Here is a 24,380-nt window from a genome sequence, read left to right as displayed (position 1 = left end):
ATTTATTAGAATACTTTCAATAACGAACAAAAACAATAAACTGAACAAAATAAACTAAGACGCAACAGTCCCGAAATAGTGAACACTAAACATAGGAACACACGAACAGGAACAATCACCCACAACCCACAATACAAAACAGGATACCTAAATATGGCTCCCAATCAGAGACAACGACAAACACCTGCCTCTGATTGAGAACCATATCAGGCCAAACACATAGAAATAGACAAACTAGACAAACAACATAGAATGCCCACTCAGATCACACCCTGACCAAACAAAACATAGAAACATACAAAGCAAACTATGGTCAGGGCGTGACAGTCAGGTCCACATTGGGTAAGATATCAATAGTAAACAACTAAATTACTATTAAATAATACAATATTTCAGTTGTTTATTTACAATACTTCGTTTTTATTTGACGACTTTATTATTTTTCATTCCTTAAAGTCATCACCTCATCTCTGCTCAGGCAATAGCAGCCAAACAAAAGTTATCTCTGCCCCCATACTGTACTGTCTGTACTGTCTATAGTCATCCCATTTAGGGTGTGTTCGGAATTTCATTCTGGAGTGCCAGAGTGCGCTCTGGGCGTTCATAAATTTAGAGCGTTGTCAGATTCTCTGTTCGTAAATTCAGAGCGTTTCGCTCTCGGAACGTACACTGGATGCTCTGGCCGAGGAGTAGGGTTGATCCGAGCGTTCTGACCTCACAACGGCAGTCAAGTACCCAAGCTAACTAGCTACGTCCTGACACAAATGAGAGAACACTTCACTCTGACCATTTTACTCACCCTAGCAGAGCTGGTTATGCTGTACTCATCATGTTATCCAGAGCGTTGGTGACTGTAACTATGCTGCTGGCAACAATTTAATTACGCTTCTTTTTACCCACATTTACTGACACCGGCCATATTCAACGGGTGTTAAGCGTTCGTAAATTCGTCAGTTATTCTGCACTCTGGCACACTCAGACGAGAGTGCTCTGAAATCGGAGTAGATTGCCAGAGCGAATTAACGAACACACCCGTAGCTAGGCTAGACTGCCTAAGCATGCTGCATCCTTTCCTCATTCTCTTTGCCTGACCTTACCACTCTCCTTCCGTTCTCATACAATATCCTTCCCTCACTCCATCTCTCTCTCTCTCTCCAGCCCTTCCGCCCAGCCCAGGGCAGAGTGCTAGAGTAACACCCATGGTAGGGCAGTGATGTTTGGGCCCAGTAATTTTTGGGCCCAATAGTGAGTGACCAGGTTTAAGTGCCCCTCTTTTCCTACAGCCCTGCCACAGGCCTCATGCACGCTCACACACACGCCTGCATCATGCTCACCACCGTGAGTGATTAACACCACAGGGCTCTATGGTTTTACTGTCTTTTTCTCCCGCATTTTGCTTCCCATCTTTCACCTTCCTCAGAAAGCAAATGAAATATGTCATCCTAAATTACCCTCACTCAACAAAAATGACGAAATTGCCCGTATGAGCTGTGAACTGTGTGTGTGTTTGGGCATGCATGTGATGTGTGTATGTCTGTGTGAGAGAGAGAGAGTATGGGCTCAAGTGAGTCTGGGTGCTTATGCATGTGATGAGTGTGAGAGAAAGAGAGAGAAAGGGGGAAAGAAGGGTATTCTATTTGTGTTCAGGAGAAATCTTGTCTCGAAATAAAGTGCTGAAAATACCTGTTTTCTAATGAAATATTGAATAGATTTTTGGGTTAACGGAAGCAAAACAAATATCCATGTCTATCTTAATAAACCGGAAACAGTGCACTTCTATGACCACTCCACAACTCACTCAGTCATTATTAGGCCTATAACTAGAGTGAGTAATTACTTAATAATTACTTAATAACCACTCACTAAGTGGGACCCCAAAAAATGGCACACCATGTCACAGATCATAGGCCCACAATGAACAAGATCCCTATTGATTTTTGACAATCTTCTTGACCTTTTAATGAATGAGGTCAGACTGGTCAGTGACCTCTCTCCAGTCAAGAGTAGACCACTGCTGTGGTGACTGGCTCTTTCTCAATTCATATTTTCTTCATTCCTCACATTCTCGTCTCCTTCTCAAACCACATTGGAGGAGGGGATCCAAGTTCACTCCCCTCTAACCTTCTCCCCCAATGCATATTGAGAAGGGGATGTGGAGAAAAGAGCAAGAAGTCAAAGAAAGAGCCGCTATGCATCATGCTGTTCCTCTGAAGTTACTCACTGACAGGAGAGAAGAAGTAGGGCAGATGTAAATAAGGTCAATGTTTCATGTGGAGTATGTATGTAGGGGTGACCTCTAATTGACATGTCCTATGGGCTGGACCCATGGGCTGACCACCACTTAGGCAGAGCATTAGTTCCCATAAAGAAAAATATTAAGAGTCAGCATTGGCTTGAGAAATCAATGGAGATATTTCTGAAAACATTTCTCATGGGGAAAACATTTTTTCTTTCTTTCTAATTGCAGATACAGTATATTAATTGTATTATTTTTTTCCTTTCAAATGATCACAAGGGATCAATTCATGTGATGCAAATTTTATTGAACAAGTTGCCTAAAAATAGCACAAAAAGTCACAGCATTGGGTGCACCACAAAAGACATGGCAGATGCTCGCGAGTAAAGGTAAGCCTAACGGAAGTTGCTTTCCTGAATACAATTTTGATACAAGTTATCAAACAACTTCGCTTATAACTTGAATGTTTCTGTCTAGCCACAACATCTTTATGGTGTTTCCCCTCCAAACTCATCTCATTATTTTACTATGAGTGTCTTTATAGTACAAACAATGCGCTTACTCATGAATTTACCTAGACGAAATATAACCATAACATTTGTCTGTAAATAATTAACACATTTTACTCATCGCTTTATGACCATAATAAATTCATAATATCTTAGAGGACGCACTGAACCGATGATTTCAAGTCCAATCATAATACAAGTAAGTCATCGATTATTGGCTCTAAGTATGTTCTACTTAAGCTATCTTATCTATACATTGCAAGGTCTGTGGTCAAATTGTTGTCAGGAAATTTGTCAGTGCGTAATTGATATATGTCATATTTCTTGGCATATGACAAATTGTCATACCAAAACTGAGTACACAGAAAGCGGGAAATTATATTAAAACATTCGTACTGAGCACATTTGCTTGTTGCTGGCTGCCAAAAATCTGATTGCAAAAAATAAATAAAATAATAAAAAACAGTATTTACGGCTTGAAGGAAATTACAATGGAAGTGTTTTTAAGAGTTATTGCCAGAAAACGTTCTGTTCCCCTGATGGGCATACAGGTATAGACAACATAGTAGACTGCTACTCCACCTGAGGATATGGGTGGAAGGTTGGGACGAGTCGAACATGGAGATAGAACTTGGAGAACTAGGGGCGCGTGGGCGGATGCCTGCATCGTTCGATTCGACCGTTCTTCTATTCTGGGTGAGAAAATGATTCAGACCTCATTACCATACTCAGGAGACAGAGACCTCTTTCTCCTCGAACCAAAAACAGGTGTTCGGATAGAGGGGTCTCCTGCTTTGTTGTTTTGTTTGCTACCATGGTTTCTCAAGGTAAAACTCTACCTGAGGCCAAATAATAGCTGTTTGTCAGCTAATATTATAATACATTTAAAAGTCTGGCGTGGCCTTTCCATGCGTAGAATACCAAAGGTTGATTACAAAAAAAGCCCAAACCACACAAAGTGTCATCGTGATGCTTACAGCAATTAATACAAAATAAAATAAAGCTGCTTGGCCTCTGTCTCTGAGTAAAAGGGAAAAAATAAAGACTCAAAAAGGTTGATTGTAAGAATAAAAAGCATCCCAAACCACTTTTTTTCAGGTTTCATCGTTATGGTGTCAGCAATTCTTCTGATTTGGATATTCTGGACATAACTACTTTTCCACTCCATAATAAATTCATAACCACTTGGCTGGCGTCACCATGCGTAAAATGAAAAGGAAAGACTCCAATACTTTGGAGTCTTCACTTTTTCACATGTGATCGTGATGGTGCCAGGCTTATTCTTGTTCTGAATAAACTATTCTGGACATATCGCACTACCTTGCCACTCTAGCCTCTGCTCTCCTCCACATCCCACCCTCCCTCTGCTCTACTCGGAGTATAGTACGGCTACTCCACCTCTTCCCGCCCGGAGGCCTGCTCCTGGAAGCGGTCCAACCTGGGAGTGGCTTCCCGCTTTTCACACGGAGCAGGAACTGATGCGCCAGGATAACCAAATATGGACTTGCTATAAATTTCGTTGCCATGACTCAGCCTCGCGCCTTATCAATCGAACACTATTGAACACTGTGTGGATACAAGGCGATGGGAAGGGAAATTTGGCTACTGTTCAACAAGTTATACAATGACATTGCATAGGCTAAATAGTCGTGTTCTTAGCCTGAGGAAGACCTATAGTTTTCTTAGGTAAATGACCCAAGCTGATGTAATTGTAAGGCAATCTTCAATCAGCTAAATGTGTCAGTGATATTTTCTGATATGGACCCTAATAGGCACAAAATACATGTAGCCTATCAATACATGTAGAGTACTCAAATGTATCAATATAATATTATATCCAACTGGCAATGCCCCCTTCATAACGGTGTTATAAAGATAGCCCTCAAGATTATATCCACATCAATATATGAAGTCAAAATGAATCCGAAAGTGGAGGTTCGACGCAAATAACACTACCATTTAACCCAGATAGATGTATAAAATCATTTACGTAGCCTATCACTTTCCTCTCTCTCAAGTCTTGTTTATCTCAGCAGTTCCTGGCAACAACGTCATCGAGCATCTGACGTTTCAGGGCGTGGAACAAGGGCTGGCCAATCGGTGCGTTTCTTGCACTATAAAGTGTATAAATTGCCTGTATCGCATGAACACTGGTAGAACACGAGTTTAAACCAGCGAGAAAACAACTAACATTCCAGTTCGCAAAGAAATATCAACGGGACGAAAGACTGTGTGGAATCCAATAATTAGTCACCGGACATCAGTTTGAATACAACTGTCAAGAAAAAAAACCCGACGACTATTGACTCGGTACAGTACAGTTCCACTATTTTGGAAGTTTTGCTCTGTTCTACATTGATAACTTTGGGCTTGATTATAATATACCTTCTGCGGAAACGTTTGGTTGCTGAAAAGACACTCGAGAGGGCTTGCCCTTTTTTGGACTTATAAATTCAGCTACTACACTGAAGAATTCCAGCAATATTTGAATAATGTCCACAATAATGGAACAGCCTTTCTATCATGACGACTCGTTTCTTTCTGCTTATGGTCATTCAGGCGCTGCCCTGCACGACTACAAGCTCCTCAAGCAGAACATGAACTTGAACTTCGCCGAGAACTATCGGAACCAAAGCCTCAAGGCTCAGCTGCGCAACGAGAGTGAATTCTATCCGACCGGGGTCGCATCAGAAGTCGGCTCGCTGAAGCTCGCCTCTCCTGAACTGGAGCGATTGATCATCCAGAACAGCAACGGTGTCATCACTACCACACCGACACCTGGGCAGTACTTCTACAGCAGGGGAATCACAGAGGAACAAGAGGGCTTCGCGGACGGGTTCGTTAAAGCTCTGGACGACCTCCACAAGATGAACCAGATGCCGCCACCGAACGTGTCCATCGGAACCGGTGGAGTCTCCACGTGCACTGTGGCCTCCACCGTGTTTGGTTCCTCCATGCATCCGGAGCACCTGGAGTACACCACCCTGAACAGCTGTGGCCCTCACACTAACCTCACACCTGCAACCAGCAGCTACCCCTCCACCACCATCAGCTACCTGCCTCACCACCAGTACCAGCACCACCAAGCCGCGGCGCACCCATCCCACCACTTCCAACACTCGCTAGCCGGAGCAGGCCTACACGCACAGCGATATTCGGGGATGAAAGAGGAGCCCCAGACCGTTCCAGACATGGAGAGCAGCGACGACGAGTCAGTTTGCGGCATGTCCCCAATCGACATGGAGAACCAGGAGCGCATCAAGGCCGAGCGCAAGAGGCTAAGGAACCGCCTGGCAGCCACCAAGTGCCGGAAGCGCAAGCTGGAGCGCATCTCGCGCTTGGAGGACAAGGTCAAGATTCTGAAGACAGACAACGCCGGGCTCTCCAGCACAGCTTCCGTCCTGCGCGAGCAGGTAGCTCAACTCAAACAGAAAGTTATGACACACGTCAGTTCTGGCTGTCAACTCATGTTGACATCCAAGATCAAGTCGTTTTGAAAACTATAAAACGATGGACTATAAAATAAACACTGGACAATAATAGGGAATACATTTGTTTTCCTTTGTTAAAGCAATCAGAACTTACTGCACTGTTGGGACAGCAATTGAGTGAACTACCATTGTGTTTTCATGTTGAAAATATTCAAAAGTTGGTTATTTTTTTTGCATTGTTTATTGGTTTCCAGGGTATGATGGACATGGGAAACCGCGTGCACAATAATAAGACTAATAACACTCGGGGCATTCTGAACAAGTTATATACAGTGTCCGCTAGTTATGGCTTTGCCTGTTTACATTTTTTTATTTTAATTAATTTGAACTGTCATTTGTGAAATGCATTCCATTTATAAGTTATTGTTTTAAGTCAGGTTGATCCTCACTGTCTTTTTTTACTTGTACAGTATATATTTAAGTAAAATCTTAAAATTTACCCTCGTCTATTTTACATTGTATCCTTTCTACACAACTACATTGACATTTCTCAAACCAACGAACGCTGTAGGCCTATGAACTAGATATAGCCTAGGCCTATATATTACATTGCAGCTATAGTGTTCATGACAAGCTTTAGTGTTAACATGTGTGTAGAAGTAGGTGTGTTGTTTACATGGATTCATAATTACATTGACATTTCCCACGCTAACCAGTAAATTATCATCAGGAACGGTTTCTGTTTTTAATCAACCAACACAGAAACGGGCTTGACGTACGAGACGTGCCCGCGTTGTGTTGTTTGCCCTCTGACGTACATACGTATTGCCAAATATGGTATTTTTTGGAATTACACGTCACAGCAAGGGGAAGATTTCCGTGAACCCCCACCTACATTGCCCGTCAGTAGAGCGGCGCGTTTTCGAGAGACCTTACTACTAGACCATACTGTGTGTGTGAAGAGAAGTTTGTCAATGGCAAGCTTTTAAAGGCGGGGGGAGTTTCCCTAGTCAGCCACCGCAGTGTTCAAGTTCCCAAAACAACCTTATGCGAAACTAATGTCGAGATAAAAATACACGGGTCAATTTTCCAGCAAAGCAAACGATGTTCTTTGCTGATGTGAGAAGGGAAACTAAACATTAGTAGGCTACGTGGAAGTAATCTTGTACAGGTCTCTGAACATTCAAAGTTTAATGTAAACTCAGCAAATAGCCTTGCCAATAAGTTAGAAACAGGAAAAGTGTAGGACTATTATAGACCAAATGAAGGCCATATCATTGATATCAGCAGAGCTCGAGCAAAGTCATCTTAATTCAACTCCAGCCAAAGGAAGACATCCATATTACATATCTAAACTAGAGCTAAGCCCTAGTACTTATCCTGAACAGTTAGCCAATGGTCTAGGGAAGGCAGGGTAGGGGTTGGATGCGGAGAGCGGTAGGTTCTCTGCATTTATTTGGAGCCCAACTTTATAGAAAAGGTGTCATCCGATGACTGACAGTGCTTTTATAACATAGCCTGCTTCAAGGAATCCAATCTAGGGTGCAGGATATCCTACTGATAGACTGTGCTGGGAATTCTCCACATTACACAATCTTACAAAACCTTTTAGATCACCACCTACCACTGTTGAAGCAGATCTGTCAACGGATTTAGGAGAGAAACTGGCAAAGTGGCGATAGCGCTCCACCTAGTGGTCAAAACAAAATTTCACACATGACAACAAACAACCTCCACTTAGTTTTATTTTTCAGACAAAACACAGCCAACATGTAAATCATTATTTTCCCCATTTGTTGTTATTAATGTCCCGTGACAGTCGACTGAGTAGTTAACAATTGTGAGGTACAAAATATTCAATGCTTTTAACACTTGAGAAAAGAGCACAAACAAAAAAACACTTTCAGTGCATGGGACTAGAATAAACTGTTTCCACCAGTAGCTTATTTGTCATACAGATAGAAGAGTGGGAGTCTAACAAGTTCTTTAAAACTTATGTATAAGTGTGGGTTGGACACCAAGAGATTGTTGCTGAAGGGAGGACTTCCCATCTGAAGGTAAGTGCTAGGACATCTCAGGAGAGACAGAGCGTGGGTCGGAAATGGCACCCCATTCACTGTAAAGTGCACTATTTTGACCGGCGTCCATATGCACTATATAGGGTGCCATTTTGGACACGGCCTGAGGCTCTGTTGTGTTGTCACTGTTTGGAGAAGAACTCCTTGCTCTTCTGGATGTCGGGGACGATGGTGTCACTGCCTGGCTTCCAGCCAGCGGGACACACTATCACAGGAAGAGAGGGACAAGCCCAGGATGAGTCACACTGACATGGAATATTCAAACAATTCCTAACCAATGGTAAAAATTCCATGTTTTCCAAACACATTCCACACGTTTGAAAGTGAGCTCCCATATAAAAAGAGACTAATGAAATGGTATTAGGTGTTGTAAAGAGAAATGATCGCTTGATCTGTTAACTGAATGACTTCATGCCAAATAAAAACAACTAGTGTTGGAATGTCCTGTGTGCATAGCAATGAGACTGGATCCAGATGCTGCAGGGCTCTTACGCATACTTTTTATTAAAACAGATTTTTTTTACAAGGAGCACCCATGTCAAAAAATGTTGGGGATCAAAAATTCCAGGTCGCACAGGTAAATATTTTCCCCCATATGCAAGTAAGTGGTCACACTGTAGAGCCCTGTGCTGGCTCTTGAAATAACTAGGAAGCAAAAACCTGCTAAATCGCTTACCCTCTCCGTATTTGTCTGTGTGCTGGAAGGCCTGCACCAGACGTAGGGTCTCGTCCACAGAGCGGCCCACTGGAAGGTCGTTGATGGTGATCTGCCTCAGGATGCCCTTGTCGTCAATCACAAACAGACCCCTGAGAGAGAGCGAGAGGAAGCAGACAGTGAGAGGGTCAGAAGGCCACACGGGGCATCTGAGACTACATGCTTGAATCAATATCCAATACAAGAGTAAAATCATAAAGTCAGCCAACATGAAAGTGAATCAAATGAAAAATTAAGCACACACACTCATTCATTTAACAATAACCTTGCAAGTGCACACTAAACTTCAAATAGCACCTTTGTATACAGAGGTTTCACATACACACTACTGACGGCAGTGTCGTAAATAACTGACCTGTAAGCGATGCCCTGGTCCTCCTTCAGCACTCCGTAGTCTCTGGAGATAGACTGGGTGAGGTCAGCCACAAGGGGGATGTTCATTGGTCCCAAACCACCCTGCTTCCTGGGGGTGTTGATCCTATAGGGAGGGAGAGGGAAAGGGCACAATGTCATAACATAAACTCAAATACAGCCCTTGTTTACGCTTCATTAAGGATGTAGTGAGTATCACATAGTAACAAAGTCAAATTAAAAATTCTGAATGCTGACATTCACACAGTAATAGTCAAAGTAAATTAACAATTCATGCAAATGTAAACTACATAGAGGTAGGATTCTAAAACCATTGTTGGATTGAGTCCAGTGACCGTTAGTTCTTCTAAGAGCTGTGGCACTTATCACCACTAGGCAGTACAGCAGGCAGAGACGAGATAGCCAGAGCATGGGAGTGTACTCAAACGCCTGTTTACATTTTTTTTACAATTGGCAGATGTGGACAACTGGAAAGCATTTTACACTGACAGAGAAATGCAGATACATTTGTTATCAGTTGAAATAGGTCAGCCTCTTGACCGTTCTGATCGAGGTGCAGGAATATTCAACCCTAGTGTATGTCTCCATGCTTTTAAAGTTCCCATCAACAGAAATTACTAAAACTCAATGCGCAAAAGTCTAAACCAGTTCTTACCAGGCCAGGTGGCTGAAGTGAGAGTCTGTGGAGGCGCCTATGACCTCACAGCCGATCTTTCGGAACTCCTCGGCCTGGTCGCTGAAGGCCACGATCTCAGTGGGGCACACGAAAGTGAAGTCCAGCGGGTAGAAAAAGAACACCACGTACTTCCCTGGAGGGGACACACGCAGGAGAGGAGTCAGAAGTGTGTTTGGGTACATGTAGGCCTAGTCTCTTGGGACAGCAATAACACTGAGTAGCTGATTTGGCTCCAGGTGCCAGTGGTGTACATGTTACTCTATAGCCTAGTACTTGCATCCTGGAAGGTGACATAAGACAGTTACATTCTAGCCAGTCAGAATATGAACTATTCTGTACCCTGCACACACACGGCTGACTGGCCTTGTTAAAACTGGCGCCATGAGTAGTTCTGCATGGTTGTTAAAGACAATGAAGACCCTTAGCTTCGTAGTTAGTCTGATTAATCAGGCTGTAAAAACAAATTAATTGGTATATACAGCCTGTGACATGGGTGAAAATGGTCATTTCAAGCCAGAATGTTGAATAAAATACAATTTTAACTTGCTCTACCTGTTGTCTGTGCGGTTTGTCCTTCAGCTACTCAAATTTAGACAAAATATTCAGAGTAGTGTTATTAAACCGACTTTCAGTACACTGGTCTGTATAACTGTTTGTACTTCCGATTTTTGATTTCAATACTAACGCAATTCGCACGTGACAAACACTTGCACAATATGGCCGAGTCTAACCGAACCAGATTTAATGGAAAACACTGCTAGCTGATTGCGAGGAAACGCGCTGTGGTCAACTACTTTCGGTTACATTTGGACCTACCGGTGCCGAAAAAAAGTCCTCCTCCTACCGCCAAAAGTACCAACAGCAAGTAACGTTACAACCAGTGAAGTAACCTCAAATATAATTGTATACAACATTCTGGCTTGTAGAGACTACTGCCTCTTTAAATCAACTTCTTCCAGACTGATATCCCATGGAGTAACCATGGTAACATTCTGATGTTTCAGCAACTTTGTTGTTAGATGGTAACCTGTAAACGACTGACCTGCCAATAAAATGGTCATTTAGAGAAAATCATAAAGTCCTTACCCATGTAGTCAGACAGCTGGATATCTTTGAACTGTCCGTCCACCACAGCAGTGGCTTTGAACTGTGGGGCCGGCTGGCCTATCTTAGCGTTTCCAGATGACATGGTTGTGACAATGACAGCTCACTGGGAAAGACAAACGACCCAGCAAAGTCAATAAACAGTGAATCAAGTGTGGAACTTCGTCTCAATATGGCAAAGCAAATAGGGTGGAGTCTATCTAGTAGGCTATGGTCCAGGAGCCTCTCACTCCTTTTTAACAAGCATATGAAAAGTAAATCAGTCAAAGTAAGTAATAAAACCAAACGTTTTAGAAAAATGCTCAAAGCTCCAGGTTTTTTTTACACTGATCTCAATTCTACTGCAGTGCTGTACTACCTACCTAGCTGTACAATGCTGCAGGATCAACTTGCCAATACCAAGCCTAGTCACATGCAAGTCAGTTGTTCAAGGCTGTGCGTGAGAACAAAGGTTGTACAGTGTAGCCTTAAACCTTGCCCAATGAAGACATTTTATACTCCGTTGACATTCAACGGTCGTTATCAAATAATTGAGCCATTAAAATAGTAACTTCTCACTCAAGTGTCGGGATATTGATTACTACATTGTTGGGTTTGGAACTAACGTTAACAAGGCATTTCAATGCATTAACAATGAAACAATTCAATAGTATTGTATGCATGAATTTACTAGCCAGCTATGCAGTTAGTTACATTACAACTAGTTAGCTAATTGGCTAATAAGGTGCCAAACCCCCACACCCACCAAACTGTTCAAAGGGACAAAGAACCAGTTAGTAAAACAGAGGCCACAAATACAAGGAGGCTTGACCCACAATGCCTAGCTAACGTTAGTTGTTAGCCGGTTTCTTTTGTCTGCAACTTTGCAACCACAGCAAAAGTAGCGACATGTTTGCAGCTGAAAAATACACTAAGCATAATATGCACGGAGTGATTGTCGAAGTATCTAATATATACTTACGTTTCTTGTGAAAGGACTAAAGAGTTTGTGTTGCGGTTTACTGCAATGGTGTGAAAGCCGCTAATCCAGAAGAAAGAACTTCCCTATACGTTTTAAAAGATTTTGTTTTCAAAATAAAAGTCGCCAGAGAAGTCGTTAAAAATAAATGTCAATCGAATTAGATAGCTTGTTGTGTGATTAATTTAAATTCAAACACTTTCTGATATTACAATATGTATACACAAAAGTGTTTCTGTGGAATGACACCACATTATATTATACTTTTTTAATGTTCAATCGATGGATTTAAAACAAGGACTTTTAATTTGTATAAGTACATATTTTGACCCGGAAACGACTGCTGTAAACTCTTTACAGGCGCTAATGGTGGAACATGGGTTAAATTGTCGAGTAAATTTTTTCGAGAGGACAATATAGGTATATTTTCGGTGAGTTCTGGTCTGTTTAACTAGTTAAGTTATTAGCTACCTATCATGTCTTATTGTGAAGTATCCTCTTCTCTGACAAATCCAGTTTTCAACAAACCTAGCTATCTAGCCAGCAAGCTAACGTTAGCTAGCAAAGTGCAGTCATTTAGCTAACAAACTACAATACCAGTTTACGCATTCTTTTTTGCTAAATTGAGTCTGATAGCCAAGCTGTGGAGTTGTATTTTCAAATCATTACAATCTGAGCAAATTAACTCCTGTCTCTGTTTAAGTTACATCTATTGAAAGGGAACTCGGCTCAGCTGCTGTTGCTGGTCTGAGTGTCATTCAATAAGTTTGACAGCCCTCGAGTTGGAACTGGTAACTTATGACCAAATCAGAGTGGTCTGAATTGACTGGATGCAGCATGCTGTTTCAGTTACTTTCTAACCAATGAGCTGCTAAGACATACACCATATGTTTTCTATCCATTTCCCCCCTCTCAATTATCTTATGTATGGAAGAAGACAACATCCTAGGCTAGTTCTATCTTCAACCCTGGAATCAAAGTCATCCAGTCACCCGCACTCATGGAGAACACAAAAGAAGAGGGTAAGAACAAAGAGGAAAAGAGAAGGTGTGCATGAATTATAGTCTGAGCCAGTTGGAACCATTTTTGATTAGAAGCATAGTTTTGCCTCAGATTCAGAATGTCTCTGGATTTACACTCCCACTCTGACTATTTCCTCTGCACCACTTCCTCTCTTCCCTTCCTCCTCTCTTCTCTTCCTCCTCTCTTCTTCCCTTCCTCCTCTCCTCCCTCCCTCCTCTCTCTCTTGTCCCACAGCCCCGGCCCCGGTTATGTGTGAGGTGTGCGGGACCTACTTCGAGACGCGGCGGGGTCTCTCCAGTCACGCCAGACTCCACCTCCGTCAGCTCGGCGTGGCTGTCTCGGACAACAGCGGAGCTCCCATCGACTTACTCTACCAGCTGATTCAGGACAGGGACGGTTCCATGCAGCCACCCAAACCCGTCTACTCTTCACCCAAAAAACCCAAGGTGTCAGGGACACTCATCTCCCAGAAGGAGTCGCCTCTTGGGGGTAGAGTCAAAGTAGTGACAACCCCACAGAATAATATATCCAAGGTAGCTCGTAAAGGGACAGTTTTGGCCAAGCCTCGGCAGTCTTCCATGTCGTCGTTCCTAACAGCAGGCAAGACACCATCGCCCTCAGGGGGAGCGAGCCTGGCCTCGGCCAAGCCTGCCTGGGCACCGCAGGAGACGGATGCCCCCCTCACCCTGGGTAAGTCTCAGCCTGGGTGTTTTCGATTGGAGTGGATATTTTAAGTGTTCCGTTATTAGATGTTTGTCATCGGGAAGTCACATATTAGGCCTATTATATTTGTGGAATTGAACGTTGTACCATTACATGTATACAGATAGATATTTCTGTTCTTATGTAATGACATTATTAACCTCAAGTATAACATGGCACTTTCTAACACCAGTCTCTGGCTCCTCCCCTGCCTATACAGCGATGGACACCAATGACGAGGTGCATGTGTGCCAATTGTGCGGCGCCTGGTATGAGTCCCGCAAAGGCCTGGCCAGTCACTGCCGGGCCCACTTGCGCCAGTTCGGCATCACCGAGAACACCGAGACGAAAGGAGGACCAATAGAATTCCTCTACCAGATCATGGAAGCGGAAGACCTCCAACCTATAGCAAGTGAAGGTCTCAACGTCTATAACCCTTCTATGTCTTCTAACTCTAACAAACGGCCCTCCGGCTCTGGTTCGTCCACATCGCCTGCTAGACATAAAGGATCCCCCTCCTCCTCCCTTCACCAGCCTCCCTCCAACAAACGGCCCAAGCCCTCCGCATCAGAAGGAACTGCTCCACAGGATCATAGGCTCAGCACGGGTGAGTTTCAAGTTATTTTTAAAGGGGCAATCTGCGATTGGTACATCCATTTAGTTTAAGTCAAATTTAGTCATTTGAGTTTAAGTATTTTAGAAGGATGTCACAATTCAAAGAACAGAACAAGAAAGGTAAATAATAAAACCTCAAGTGATTCATCAAAAACATATTATTTGAAATACAGGTGAGTTCACCTGTGTGTTGTGCGGTGAGGAGTTTGAGAACCGCAAAGGCCTAGCAAGCCACTCCCGCTCTCACCTGCGCCAGCTCGGCGTCACCGACCTCCTGGGCAAGGCGTCGGCCATCGACACGGTCCAGCAGCTGGTCAGCAGCGGCGTGCTTGCGGCCGCTGCATCGGTACGAACCAGTAACACCACCACCAAGACCCCTTCTCAGTCTCCAGCCCCAGCCAGGTCTCCAGCTAGATCCCCAGCTAACGCCCACCTCAGCCCCTTGGCCTCCAGCCACAATCCCAGGTCCAAGGCCAAGAAAGGCTCCACCCTGGTCTATCCCAAGCCGGAGCCCCTGGAGATGGAGCTGGATGTGGGGTTCTCCAGTCCGCTTGGGGGGTACAGCAGCAGTAATGGATCTCAGGGTTCTCAGAAGTGGGCCAAAAATGGCCAGTCCTTCAACTCCGGTAAGATGTGGGTCCTATCTTTTTGACCAAGTGGTATAAATTCTGTGGTTTCTAATTCGTTTGATGTAAAAGTCCCTCTTCTATTTGTGTTTTTCTGTTTTACCATTGAATAACTGCACTCAGACCATTGACCATCCATTCAGTCAAAGCAGCATAGCTAAATGCAGTGACATGTCAAGGGACAAATCCCTCCCTCCCTTTCCCTTCCCCAGGTTCAGACCAGGAGCTCATGATCACCTGTGAATTCTGTGGCCAGTTCTTTGACAGCCGCAAGGCCCTGTCCTGCCACGCCCGCTCCCACCTGCGCCAGCTGGGAGTCATGTGGTCTGTCAACGAGTCGCCCATCGACCTGCTGAGAGACATCCTGCTGAAGGAGGGCAGTGCCACTGCCACCCAGGTGAGTGTGTGTATGTGTGCAGTCCAGTTGGCAATGGAGGGCAGGTCAATATCTCGTCATGTGCTACGTACCGGCTGCGGTTGTGCCCTCGAGCAAGGCACTAAGGGGCGAATCATAACTTCTGCTTAAAGGGTAACGCTCAACCCCAATTTCAGCCCAACCTCTTCAAATTTAAAAAAAATGCATTGAGTTGAGAAGTTGTGGGTGGGGGGAATTTGCTCATAAATATTCATTTTGAGGGTAGGTAAACATAGTTGTACCTGATCCCAGCACTTTCTCACTAAAGCATACTTTCCAGAAGTCCACTGGCACGCTCTGATAATAAAATGATGTGCATCGTAAGCAATATGACTCTGGGCAGTTAATACCTGCAAAACACCAGTCTCAATGTCAACAGTGAAGAGGCGACTCCGGGATGCTGGCCTTCTAGGCAGAGTTGCAAAGAAAAAGCCATATTTCAGACTGGCCAATAAAAAGAAAAGATTAAGATGGGCAAAAGAACACAGCCACTGGACAGAGAGATGGCTTTTTCTTTGCAACTCTGCCTAGAAGGCCAGCATCCCGGAGTCGCCTCTTCACTGTTGACGTTGAGACTGGTGTTTTGCGGGTACTATTTAATGAAGCTGCCAGTTGAGGACTTGTGAGGCGTCTGTTTCTCAAACTAGACACTCTAATGTACTGGTCGTCTTGCTCAGTTGTGTACCGGGGCCTCCCACTCTTTCTATTCTGGTTAGGGCCAGTTTGCGCTGTTCTGTGAAGGGGCTAGTACACAGCGTTCTACGAGATCTTCAGTTTCTTCGCAGTGTCTCGCATGGAATAGCCTTAATTTCTCAGAACAAGAATAGACTGACGAGTTTCAGAAGAAAGTCCTTTGTTTCTGGCCATTTTGAGCCTGTAATCGAACCCACAAATGCTGATGCTCCAGATACTCAACTAGTCGAAAGAAGCCCAGTTTTATTGCTTCTTTAATCAGAACAACAGTTTTCAGCTGTGCTAACATAATTGCAAAAGGGTTTTCTAATGATCAATTAGCCTTTTAAAATGATAAACTTGGATTAGCTAACACAACGTGCCATTGGAACACAGGAGTGATGGTTGCTGATAATGGGCCTCTGTATACCTATGTAGATATTCCATAAAAAATCAGCTGTTTCCAGCTACAATAGTAATTTACAATATTAACAAGTTATTTTAATGGACAAAAAATGTGCATTTCTTTCAAAAACAAGGACATTTCTAAGTGACCCCAAACTTTTGAACGTGTGTGTGTGTGTGTGATTATACATGCATACATACAGTTGAAGTTGGAAGTTTACATACACCTTAGCCAAATACATTTAAACTCAGTTTTTCACAATTCCATTTAATCCTAGTAACAATTCCCTGTCTTAGGTCAGTTAGGATCACCATTTTATTTTAAGAATGTGAAATGTCAGAATAATAGTAAAATGATTTATTTCGGCTTTTATTTCTTTCATCACATTCCCAGTGGGTCAGAAGTTTACATACACTCAATTAGTATTTGCTAGCATTGCCTTTAAATTGTTTAACTTGGGTCAAACGTTTGGGTAGCCTTCCACAAGCTTCCCAAAATAAGTTGGGTGAATTTTGGCCCATTCCTCCTGACAGAGCTGGTGTAAATGAGTCAGGTTTGTAGGCCTCCTTGCTCGCAAACTCTTTTTCAGTTCTGCCCACATTTTCTATGGAATTGAGGTCAGGGCATTGTGATGGCCACTCCAATACCTTGACTTTGTTCTTAAGCCATTTTGTCACAACTTTGGAAGTATGCTTGGGGTCATTGTCCATTTGGAAGACCCATTTGCGACCAAGCTTTAACTTCCTGACTGATGTCTTGAGATGTTGCTTGAATATATCCACATCATTTTCCATCCTCATGATGCCATCTATTTTGTGAGGTGCACTAGTCCCTCCTGCAGCAAAGCACCCCCACAACATGATGCTGCCACCCCAGTGCTTCACGGTTGGGATGGTGTTCTTCGGCTTGCAAGCATCCCCTTTTTCCTCCAAACATAATGATGGTCATTATGGCCAAACAGTTCTATTTTTGTTTCATTAGACCAGAGGACATTTCTCTAAAAAGTACGATCTTTGTCCCCATGTGCAGTTGCAAACCGTAGTCTGGCTTTTTTATGGCGGTTTTGGAGCAGTGGCTTCTTCCTTGCTGAGTGGCCTTTCAGGTTATGTCGATACAGGACTCGTTTTTCTGTGGATATAGATACTTTTGTGCCTGTTTCCTCCAGCATCTTCACAAGGTCCTTTGCTGTTGTTCTGAGATTGATTTGCACTTTTTGCACTAAAGTACGTTCATCTTTAGGAGACAGAACTCGTCTCCTTCCTGAGCGGCATGACGGCTGCGTGGTCCCATGGTGTTTATACTTGCGTACTATTGTTTGTACAGATGAACGTGGTGCCTTCAGGCGTTTGGAAATTGCTCCCAAGGATGAACCAGGCTTGTGGAGGTCTACAATTTTTTTTCTGAAGTCTTGGCTGATTTCTTTAGATCTTCCCATGATGTCAAGCAAAGAGGCACTGAGTTTGAAGGTAGGCCTTGAAATACATCCACAGGTACACCTCCAATTGACTCAAATGATGTCAATTAGCCTATCAGAAGCTTCTAAAGCCATGACATCATTTTCTGGAATTGTCCAAGCTGTTTAAAGGCACAATCAACTTAGTCTATGTAAACTTCCAGACCCACTGGTATTGTGATACAGTGAAATAATCTGTCAGTAAACAATTGTTGGAAAAATTACTTGTATCATGCACAAAGTAGATATCCTAACCGAATTGCCAAAACTATAGTTTGTTAACAAGACATTTGTGGAGTGGTTGAAAAACCAGTTTTAATGAGTCCAGCCTAAGTGTATGTAAACTTCCGACTTCAACTGTGTGTGTATATTTATACACACATATATATACACATCTCTCATCTGCCCTATGTTGGAGAACTCACAATCATCGAGCCATGAGTCAACTGTTTTAGTTTTTGATCTGACCACCATTGTCATCTTCTTCTTACAATGGATGTAGCTACGAATTTAAACGTTGACTCCTCATAGCTACGTGTATTTTTCTTCTTCTTTCTTTCATGTGTATGAAACAGTAAGCAAAAACATTGAATTTGGTCATATGCGGGAATGTGCCTTACTGCCCTTAGAATTTTTGTTTAACGACACAAAAAAGTAACAACGAGGCTATATACAAGGTACCGAGTCAATGTGCGGGGGTGAAGGTTAGTTGAGCTAATAGAGGTAATATGTTTATGTAGGTAGGGGAAAAGTGACTATGCATAGATAATGAACAGAGTAACAGCAGCGTGTTTGTGTGTGTGTGTGTATGTCTGTGTGTGTGGCCGTGTGTGTGGCATTAATATGCATGTGTGTGTGTGTGTGGCGTCAGTATGCATGTGTGTGTATGTCAAATCAAATGTATTTATGAAGCCCTTCTTACATCAGCTGATATCTCAAAGTGCTGTACAGAAACCCAGCCTAAAACCCCAAACAGCAAATAATGCAGGTGTAGAAGCACGGTGGCTAGGAAAAACTCCTTAGAAAGGCCAAAACCTAGGAAGAAACCTAGAGAGGAACCGGGCTATGAGGGGTGGCCATTCCTCTTCTGACTGTGCCGGGTGGAGATTATAACAGAACATGGCCAAGATGTTCAAATGTTCATAAATGACCAGCATGGTCAAATAATAATAATCACAGTAGTTGTCGAGGGTGCAGCACCTCAGGAGTAAATGTCAGTTGGCTTTTCATAGCCGATCATTAAGAGTATCTCTACTGCTCCTGCGGTCTCTAGAGTTGAAAACAGCAGGTCTGGGACAGATAGCACGTCCGGTGAACAGGTCAGGGTTCCATAGCCGCAGGCAGAACAGTTGAAACTGGAGCAGCAGCACGGCCAGGTGGACTGGGGACAGCAAGGAGTCATCATGTCAGGTCGTCCTGAGGCATGGTCCTAGGGCTCAGGTCCTCCGAGAGAGAGAAAGAAAGAGAGAATTAGAGAGAGCATACTTAAATTCACACAGGACACCGGATAAGACAGGACAAGTACTCCAGATATAACAAACTGACCCTAGCCCCCCGACACATAAACTAATGCAGCATAAATACTGGAGGCTGAGACAGGAGGGGTCAGGAGACACTGTGGCCCCATCCGATGATACCCCCGGACAGGGCCAAACAGGCAGGATATAAGCCCACCCACTTTGCCAAGGCACAGCCCCCACACCACTAGAGGGATATCTTCAACCACCAACTTACCATCCTGAGACAAGGCCGAGTATAGCCCACAAAGATCTCCGCCACAGCACAACCCAAGGGGGGGGCGCCAACCCAGACAGGAAGATCACGTCAGTGACTCAACCCACTCAAGTGACGTACCCCTCCTAGGGACGGCATGGAAGAGCACCAGTAAGCCAGTGACTCAGCCCCTGTAATAGGGTTAGAGGCAGAGAATCCCAGTGGAGAGAGGGTAACCGGCCAGGCAGAGACAGCAAGGGCGGTTCGTTGCTCCAGAGCCTTTCCGTTCGCCTTAACACTCCTGGGCCAGACTTCACTCAATCATATGACCCACTGAAGAGATGAGTCTTCAATAAAGACTTAAAGGTTGAGACCTAGTCTGCGTCTCTCACTTGGGTAGGCAGACCATTCCATAAAAATTTAGATCTATAGGAGAAAGCCCTGCCTCTAGCTGTTTGCTTAGAAATTCTAGGGACAATTAGGAGGCCTGCGTCTTGTGACCATAGCGTACGTGTAGGTATGTATGGCAGGACCAACTCGGAAAGATAGGTAGGAGCAAGCCCATGTAACGCTTTGTAGGTTAACAGTAAACCTTGAAATCAGCCCTTGCCTTAACAGGAAGCCAGTGTAGGGAGGCTAGCACTGGAGTAATATGATCAAATTTTGGGGTTCTGGTCAGGATTCTAGCATCCGTATTTAGCACTAACTGAAGTTTATTTAGTGCTTTATCCAGGTAGCCGGAAAGTAGAGCATTGCAGTAGTCTAACCTAGAAGTAACAAAAGCGGTCAATATGCATGTGTGTGTATGTCCGTGTGTGTGGCATCAATATGCGTGTGTGTGTGTGTGTGTGTGTGTGTGGCGTCAGTATGCATGTGTGTGTATGTCCGTGTGTGTGGCGTCAGTATGCATGTGTGTGTATGTCCGTGTGTGTGGGGTCAATATGCATGGGTGTGTATGTCCGTGTGTGTGGTGTCAATATGCGTGTGTGTTGGTGTGTCAGTGTAGTATGTGTGAGTGTGTGGTTAGAGTCCAGTGAGTGTACATCAAGCCTGTGCAAAAGAGTGATTATTAATAACTTAAGGGGGTCAATGTAAATAGTTCAGCTAGCCATTTGATTAACTGTTCAGCGGTCTTATGGCTTGGGGGTAGAAGCTGTTAAGGAGCCTTTTGGTCCCAGACTTGGTGCTCCGGTACCACTTGTAGAGAGAACAGTCTATGACTTGGGTGGCTGAAGTCTTTGGCAGTTTTTTTAGGGCCTTCCTCTGATTGGGGGCTGTGATGGCCAAAAACCTGTTGAAATGGATCATAAAGATGTTTTGTGTTGTAGGTCAAGAGGGAGCCAGCGTCCGCTCACTCCAGCGCCGGCCCGGCCTGGGCCAATCACAGGAGGTTCTCTGAGCCTTCGTGGGCTCCCAGGGGCTCTAAGAGGACGTTCACTCCTCCACTGGACTACTCCCTCAACGACAAGCCTTCCCCTGATAAGAATGGATCCTCCCAGTCTGGTAAACTAACAGTGCTCACGCCTGACCAGCGGATCTCAGACAGGTTATTTGTGGCAGGCAACGGTTTTCCATTGCAGCTGTGATGGCAATTGTATTTAGCAGAAGCTCTTTCCAAAGGTGACTGATTTCATTATTAGTAAAAGAAAAATTCAACTAGGTAACCTGCCTAGTAATTAGTGCTGAAATAGAAATGTTTATCACGTGAAACGCTTCAACTGTCAAACGTCTGTTTTTAACCCCCCTGTCTTCTTCTCTCCTTCCAGCCGGGGATGCGTGCTGCGAGCTGTGCGGCTTTGACTTTGAGAACCGCACGGCGCTGGCGAGCCACGCCCGGGCCCACCTCCGCCAGCTGGGGGTTAAGGAGTGGAGGGCAGAGGGTGTGAAGGCCTCCCCCATCGAGTTGCTCAGCGCCTGGATACAGAGGCAGCCCCGCAAGGCCGCCGAGATCCACCGCCAGTACCGCAACGGGGACCTCAACATCAGGTTTAAGGTGAGTGTTATATCTTCTATTACAAACTGGGTGGTTCGAGCCCTGAATGCTGATTGGCTGATAGTCGTGGTATATCAGACCATATACCACAGGTATGACAACATTTCTTTCTACTGCTCTAATTACGTTTGTAACCAGTTTATAATAACAATAAGGCACCTCGGAGGTTTGTGGTATATGGCAAATATACCCCTCGAGCCTTATTGGTTAAGTATAGCGCCCATTAGGTTTGGATCTAAGTGCTTTGTGGCAGTGGGGCTGATCACCGAATCTTGGATTAAAAGCAATGACAATCACATCCCCTCAAGTGCATGACGTTTAGGCACTTTCCAGCTGCTTAGTTCTGTGACAGGAGTGCTTCAACTCTCAGTCTAGGAGAGCGGCTGGGATTCGTCCTTGCTTTTCTAAACAGTAGCTGAGGCTTGGGGAGACCAGATGAGTGGACGTTCTCTAACAGTTATTGATTTAAGTTGAGAGGAAAGCGGCAGGTTGACACCAATAGAATAACAGGTCTCTGTAGTTGCTAACATCAGTCTGTGTGTGTGCTGTATGCTATTTCTACTACCAATCTAGGTGAATGTAGATGATTTTTCCCAACTTAGAGGGAAAACAATTTCACCAACACTTGATTTCTTTTCCCCTTCCAGAGGAACGCCCCGTCCCACTCTCCCTCCACAGACTCAGGCTCCTTCCCCTCGGGAGCCCAGAGGGCTGCGGGGCTGGGGCGCAGGGCGGGCCGAGAGGTGGCCAGGGTCGCCGGGGGTTCGTCCAGGACAGCTCAAGGTCAAAGGTCACAGGGGGAGACGGGACACTCGTCATATCACCATCACACCGTCACTCATACGCAGTCCCAGGGGGCTAGAGGAGACTTCAACCACATACGCTCTCCTAGAGGTGAGAGATGGAAACCGACTCAAACATGCATGTACACACACACACACACACACACACACCCTACAGAACTTTCTACCTGTTTGCCCTCTGATAAAACCAACGTTGAGCTATGGTAGACTGATTTTAAACCCCTTTCCAACCCGTCTGCCAGGTTTTGAGCGGCGGGTCCCTAAAGACACCGCCCATACGGAGGGAGCAGAGGGAGACGGCGGCTCTCAACAACCCCCCCGGTCAGGAAACATCCCTTCCCTGGTTCCCAGGCCTCCCTCCACTCCTCTGGTTAAACAAGTGGGCAAAGAGTACACCCTCAAGTGCAGGTGAGCTGATTGCCAAAATGCTGACAGTTCAATGTATGCTGTATTCAGATTGCCTGAGGTCACACACTTGTATGATTTATTATTGGCGTCGTACGAGGGTCTCTGCACTACAGGTTCCACAATGTTTCACAGAATGTGGTTTAAGCACTGGTCTGTTTGTATATTAATATTAACCAACCTTCTCTCTCTTGCTTTCTGTTCTATTCCATCCCTCAGGTTCTGTGAGGCAGTGTTCCATGGTTCTCAGTCAGTACAGGAGGACTGGATCAGACACCTGCAGAAACACATCCTGGACCTCCGCTTCAACAAGGCCTGTCCTCCCCCTGACCCAGAACGGCCCCTGGTCCCGGGCATCGAACCCTCAGCCACCACCACCACCCCGGTCCTTCTGGCACCACTGGTGGTTTAAATGGTCCACTACTATGGCTACACTCACTGCATTGTCCTTATTACCACTTAGTTGGATCGTCTTATCTGTTGTTCATGTGTTTGTTTTCCTCAAAGGACTGTTGAACTCAGTCTACACTGTGGTAAAAACACCTACTAATAAGGTGTGTGTGGGGGATGATGCCTTCGTTTATTTATTCAGCATTAAAGAAATGACTTGGTTTGAATGATAACTGCACAAAGTGGATATACTGTAGCACTAGTCTTGTCCACCAGCTAGCTGTCTCTCTCTCTAGCTGTTAGCCTTGGTTAGTGTAGCACAGACATAGCTGTACCAGCCTCATATCAACTCTAGAGGGCCTACTTGGGCCATTTGAAGAAGTCTACGTTCACTAACTACTCTTGCTGGGGTAACTTAGACATGGGGTCAAACAAACTAACATTCATCCATCATGACACATTCCTACCACTTAGTAGTCTAGCAATGGTTACATTCCATTTCTTTATTGGGATGTTTATTGCACATTGTTTTCATAGAAACCTAAATTCATAGTAGTCTGACATTGGATGGAATGGGTTTCCATAGACTGTAGTCAGTGATGTCACTGAAGAAGTAAGGCAAAGCCTGTTCGAGCATTAAATACATTCCCCTTGTTTCAGCTGTTTCAAAGCAGTGTGGCATTATAGGTTGAATTGCAAAATAGCAGGGAAGGCAGCATGTTCACTTTTGAATTATGGTCTGAAATGTCCCTATTGTACAGGAATTTGTATTAGCTTTTTTATGAATGATGTTTTTAAATGTAGAACTGTTTTCTGAAGTAAAATATAAGACAAGGTTTTATATTTGTCTTGAATTCTTCTGTAATTAGTGGTTTGAAGGCAGCAGAGCCAGACAGAATACCAGGACGTGTACTCAGAGCATGCGCTGACCAGCTGGCAAGTGTCTTCACTGACATTTTCAACCTACAGTGCCTTCAGAAAGTATTCACAGCCCTTGACTTTTCCCACATTTTCTTGTGTTTACAGCCTGAATTGACCTGAATTTAAAATGGCTTACACACAATACCCCATAATGTCAAAGTGGA

At 44.3% G+C, this 24,380-nt stretch overlaps 3 protein-coding genes across 5 annotated transcripts; 2 read left to right on the top strand and 1 right to left on the bottom strand.

Moving 5' to 3' along the window:
• Positions 1-4,757: 4,757 nt before the first annotated feature.
• On the top strand, positions 4,758-6,675 carry LOC139567863 (transcription factor JunB-like). Of its 2 annotated transcripts, XM_071389450.1 has the most exons (2): positions 4,891-5,055; positions 5,305-6,675. In XM_071389450.1, the coding sequence occupies exon 2, from the start codon at positions 5,343-5,345 to the stop codon at positions 6,240-6,242; it is 900 nt and encodes a 299-aa protein (XP_071245551.1). In that variant the 5' UTR covers positions 4,891-5,055; positions 5,305-5,342; the 3' UTR covers positions 6,243-6,675. The 2 variants fall into 2 exon arrangements, with proteins under 2 accessions (XP_071245550.1, XP_071245551.1); XM_071389449.1 differs by having other exon boundaries at positions 4,758-6,675.
• A 1,228-nt stretch (positions 6,676-7,903) lies between these two features.
• prdx2 (peroxiredoxin 2) lies at positions 7,904-12,192 on the bottom strand. The gene is made up of 6 exons (XM_071389451.1): positions 12,083-12,192; positions 11,104-11,227; positions 9,997-10,150; positions 9,325-9,447; positions 8,931-9,061; positions 7,904-8,459 (listed from the first exon to the last, which is right to left on the bottom strand). Exons 2-6 carry the CDS (start codon positions 11,204-11,206, stop codon positions 8,377-8,379), a joined length of 594 nt encoding a protein of 197 aa, XP_071245552.1. The 5' UTR covers positions 11,207-11,227; positions 12,083-12,192; the 3' UTR covers positions 7,904-8,376.
• Positions 12,193-12,409: 217 nt separating this feature from the next.
• wiza (WIZ zinc finger a) lies at positions 12,410-24,136 on the top strand. Of its 2 annotated transcripts, none has more exons than XM_071389448.1 (11): positions 12,410-12,510; positions 13,017-13,101; positions 13,337-13,792; positions 14,025-14,411; positions 14,593-15,045; positions 15,258-15,442; positions 21,033-21,207; positions 21,471-21,697; positions 22,345-22,591; positions 22,743-22,908; positions 23,125-24,136. In XM_071389448.1, exons 2-11 carry the CDS (start codon positions 13,080-13,082, stop codon positions 23,315-23,317), a joined length of 2,511 nt encoding a protein of 836 aa, XP_071245549.1. In that variant the 5' UTR covers positions 12,410-12,510; positions 13,017-13,079; the 3' UTR covers positions 23,318-24,136. The 2 variants fall into 2 exon arrangements, with proteins under 2 accessions (XP_071245549.1, XP_071245548.1); XM_071389447.1 differs by having other exon boundaries at positions 13,014-13,101.
• Positions 24,137-24,380: the final 244 nt, after the last annotated feature.

The sequence above is a fragment of the Salvelinus alpinus genome, chromosome 2 (assembly GCF_045679555.1).
Source record: "Salvelinus alpinus chromosome 2, SLU_Salpinus.1, whole genome shotgun sequence".
Taxonomy (NCBI): domain Eukaryota; kingdom Metazoa; phylum Chordata; class Actinopteri; order Salmoniformes; family Salmonidae; genus Salvelinus; species Salvelinus alpinus.
This window is presented reverse-complemented; position numbering and strand designations above follow the sequence as displayed.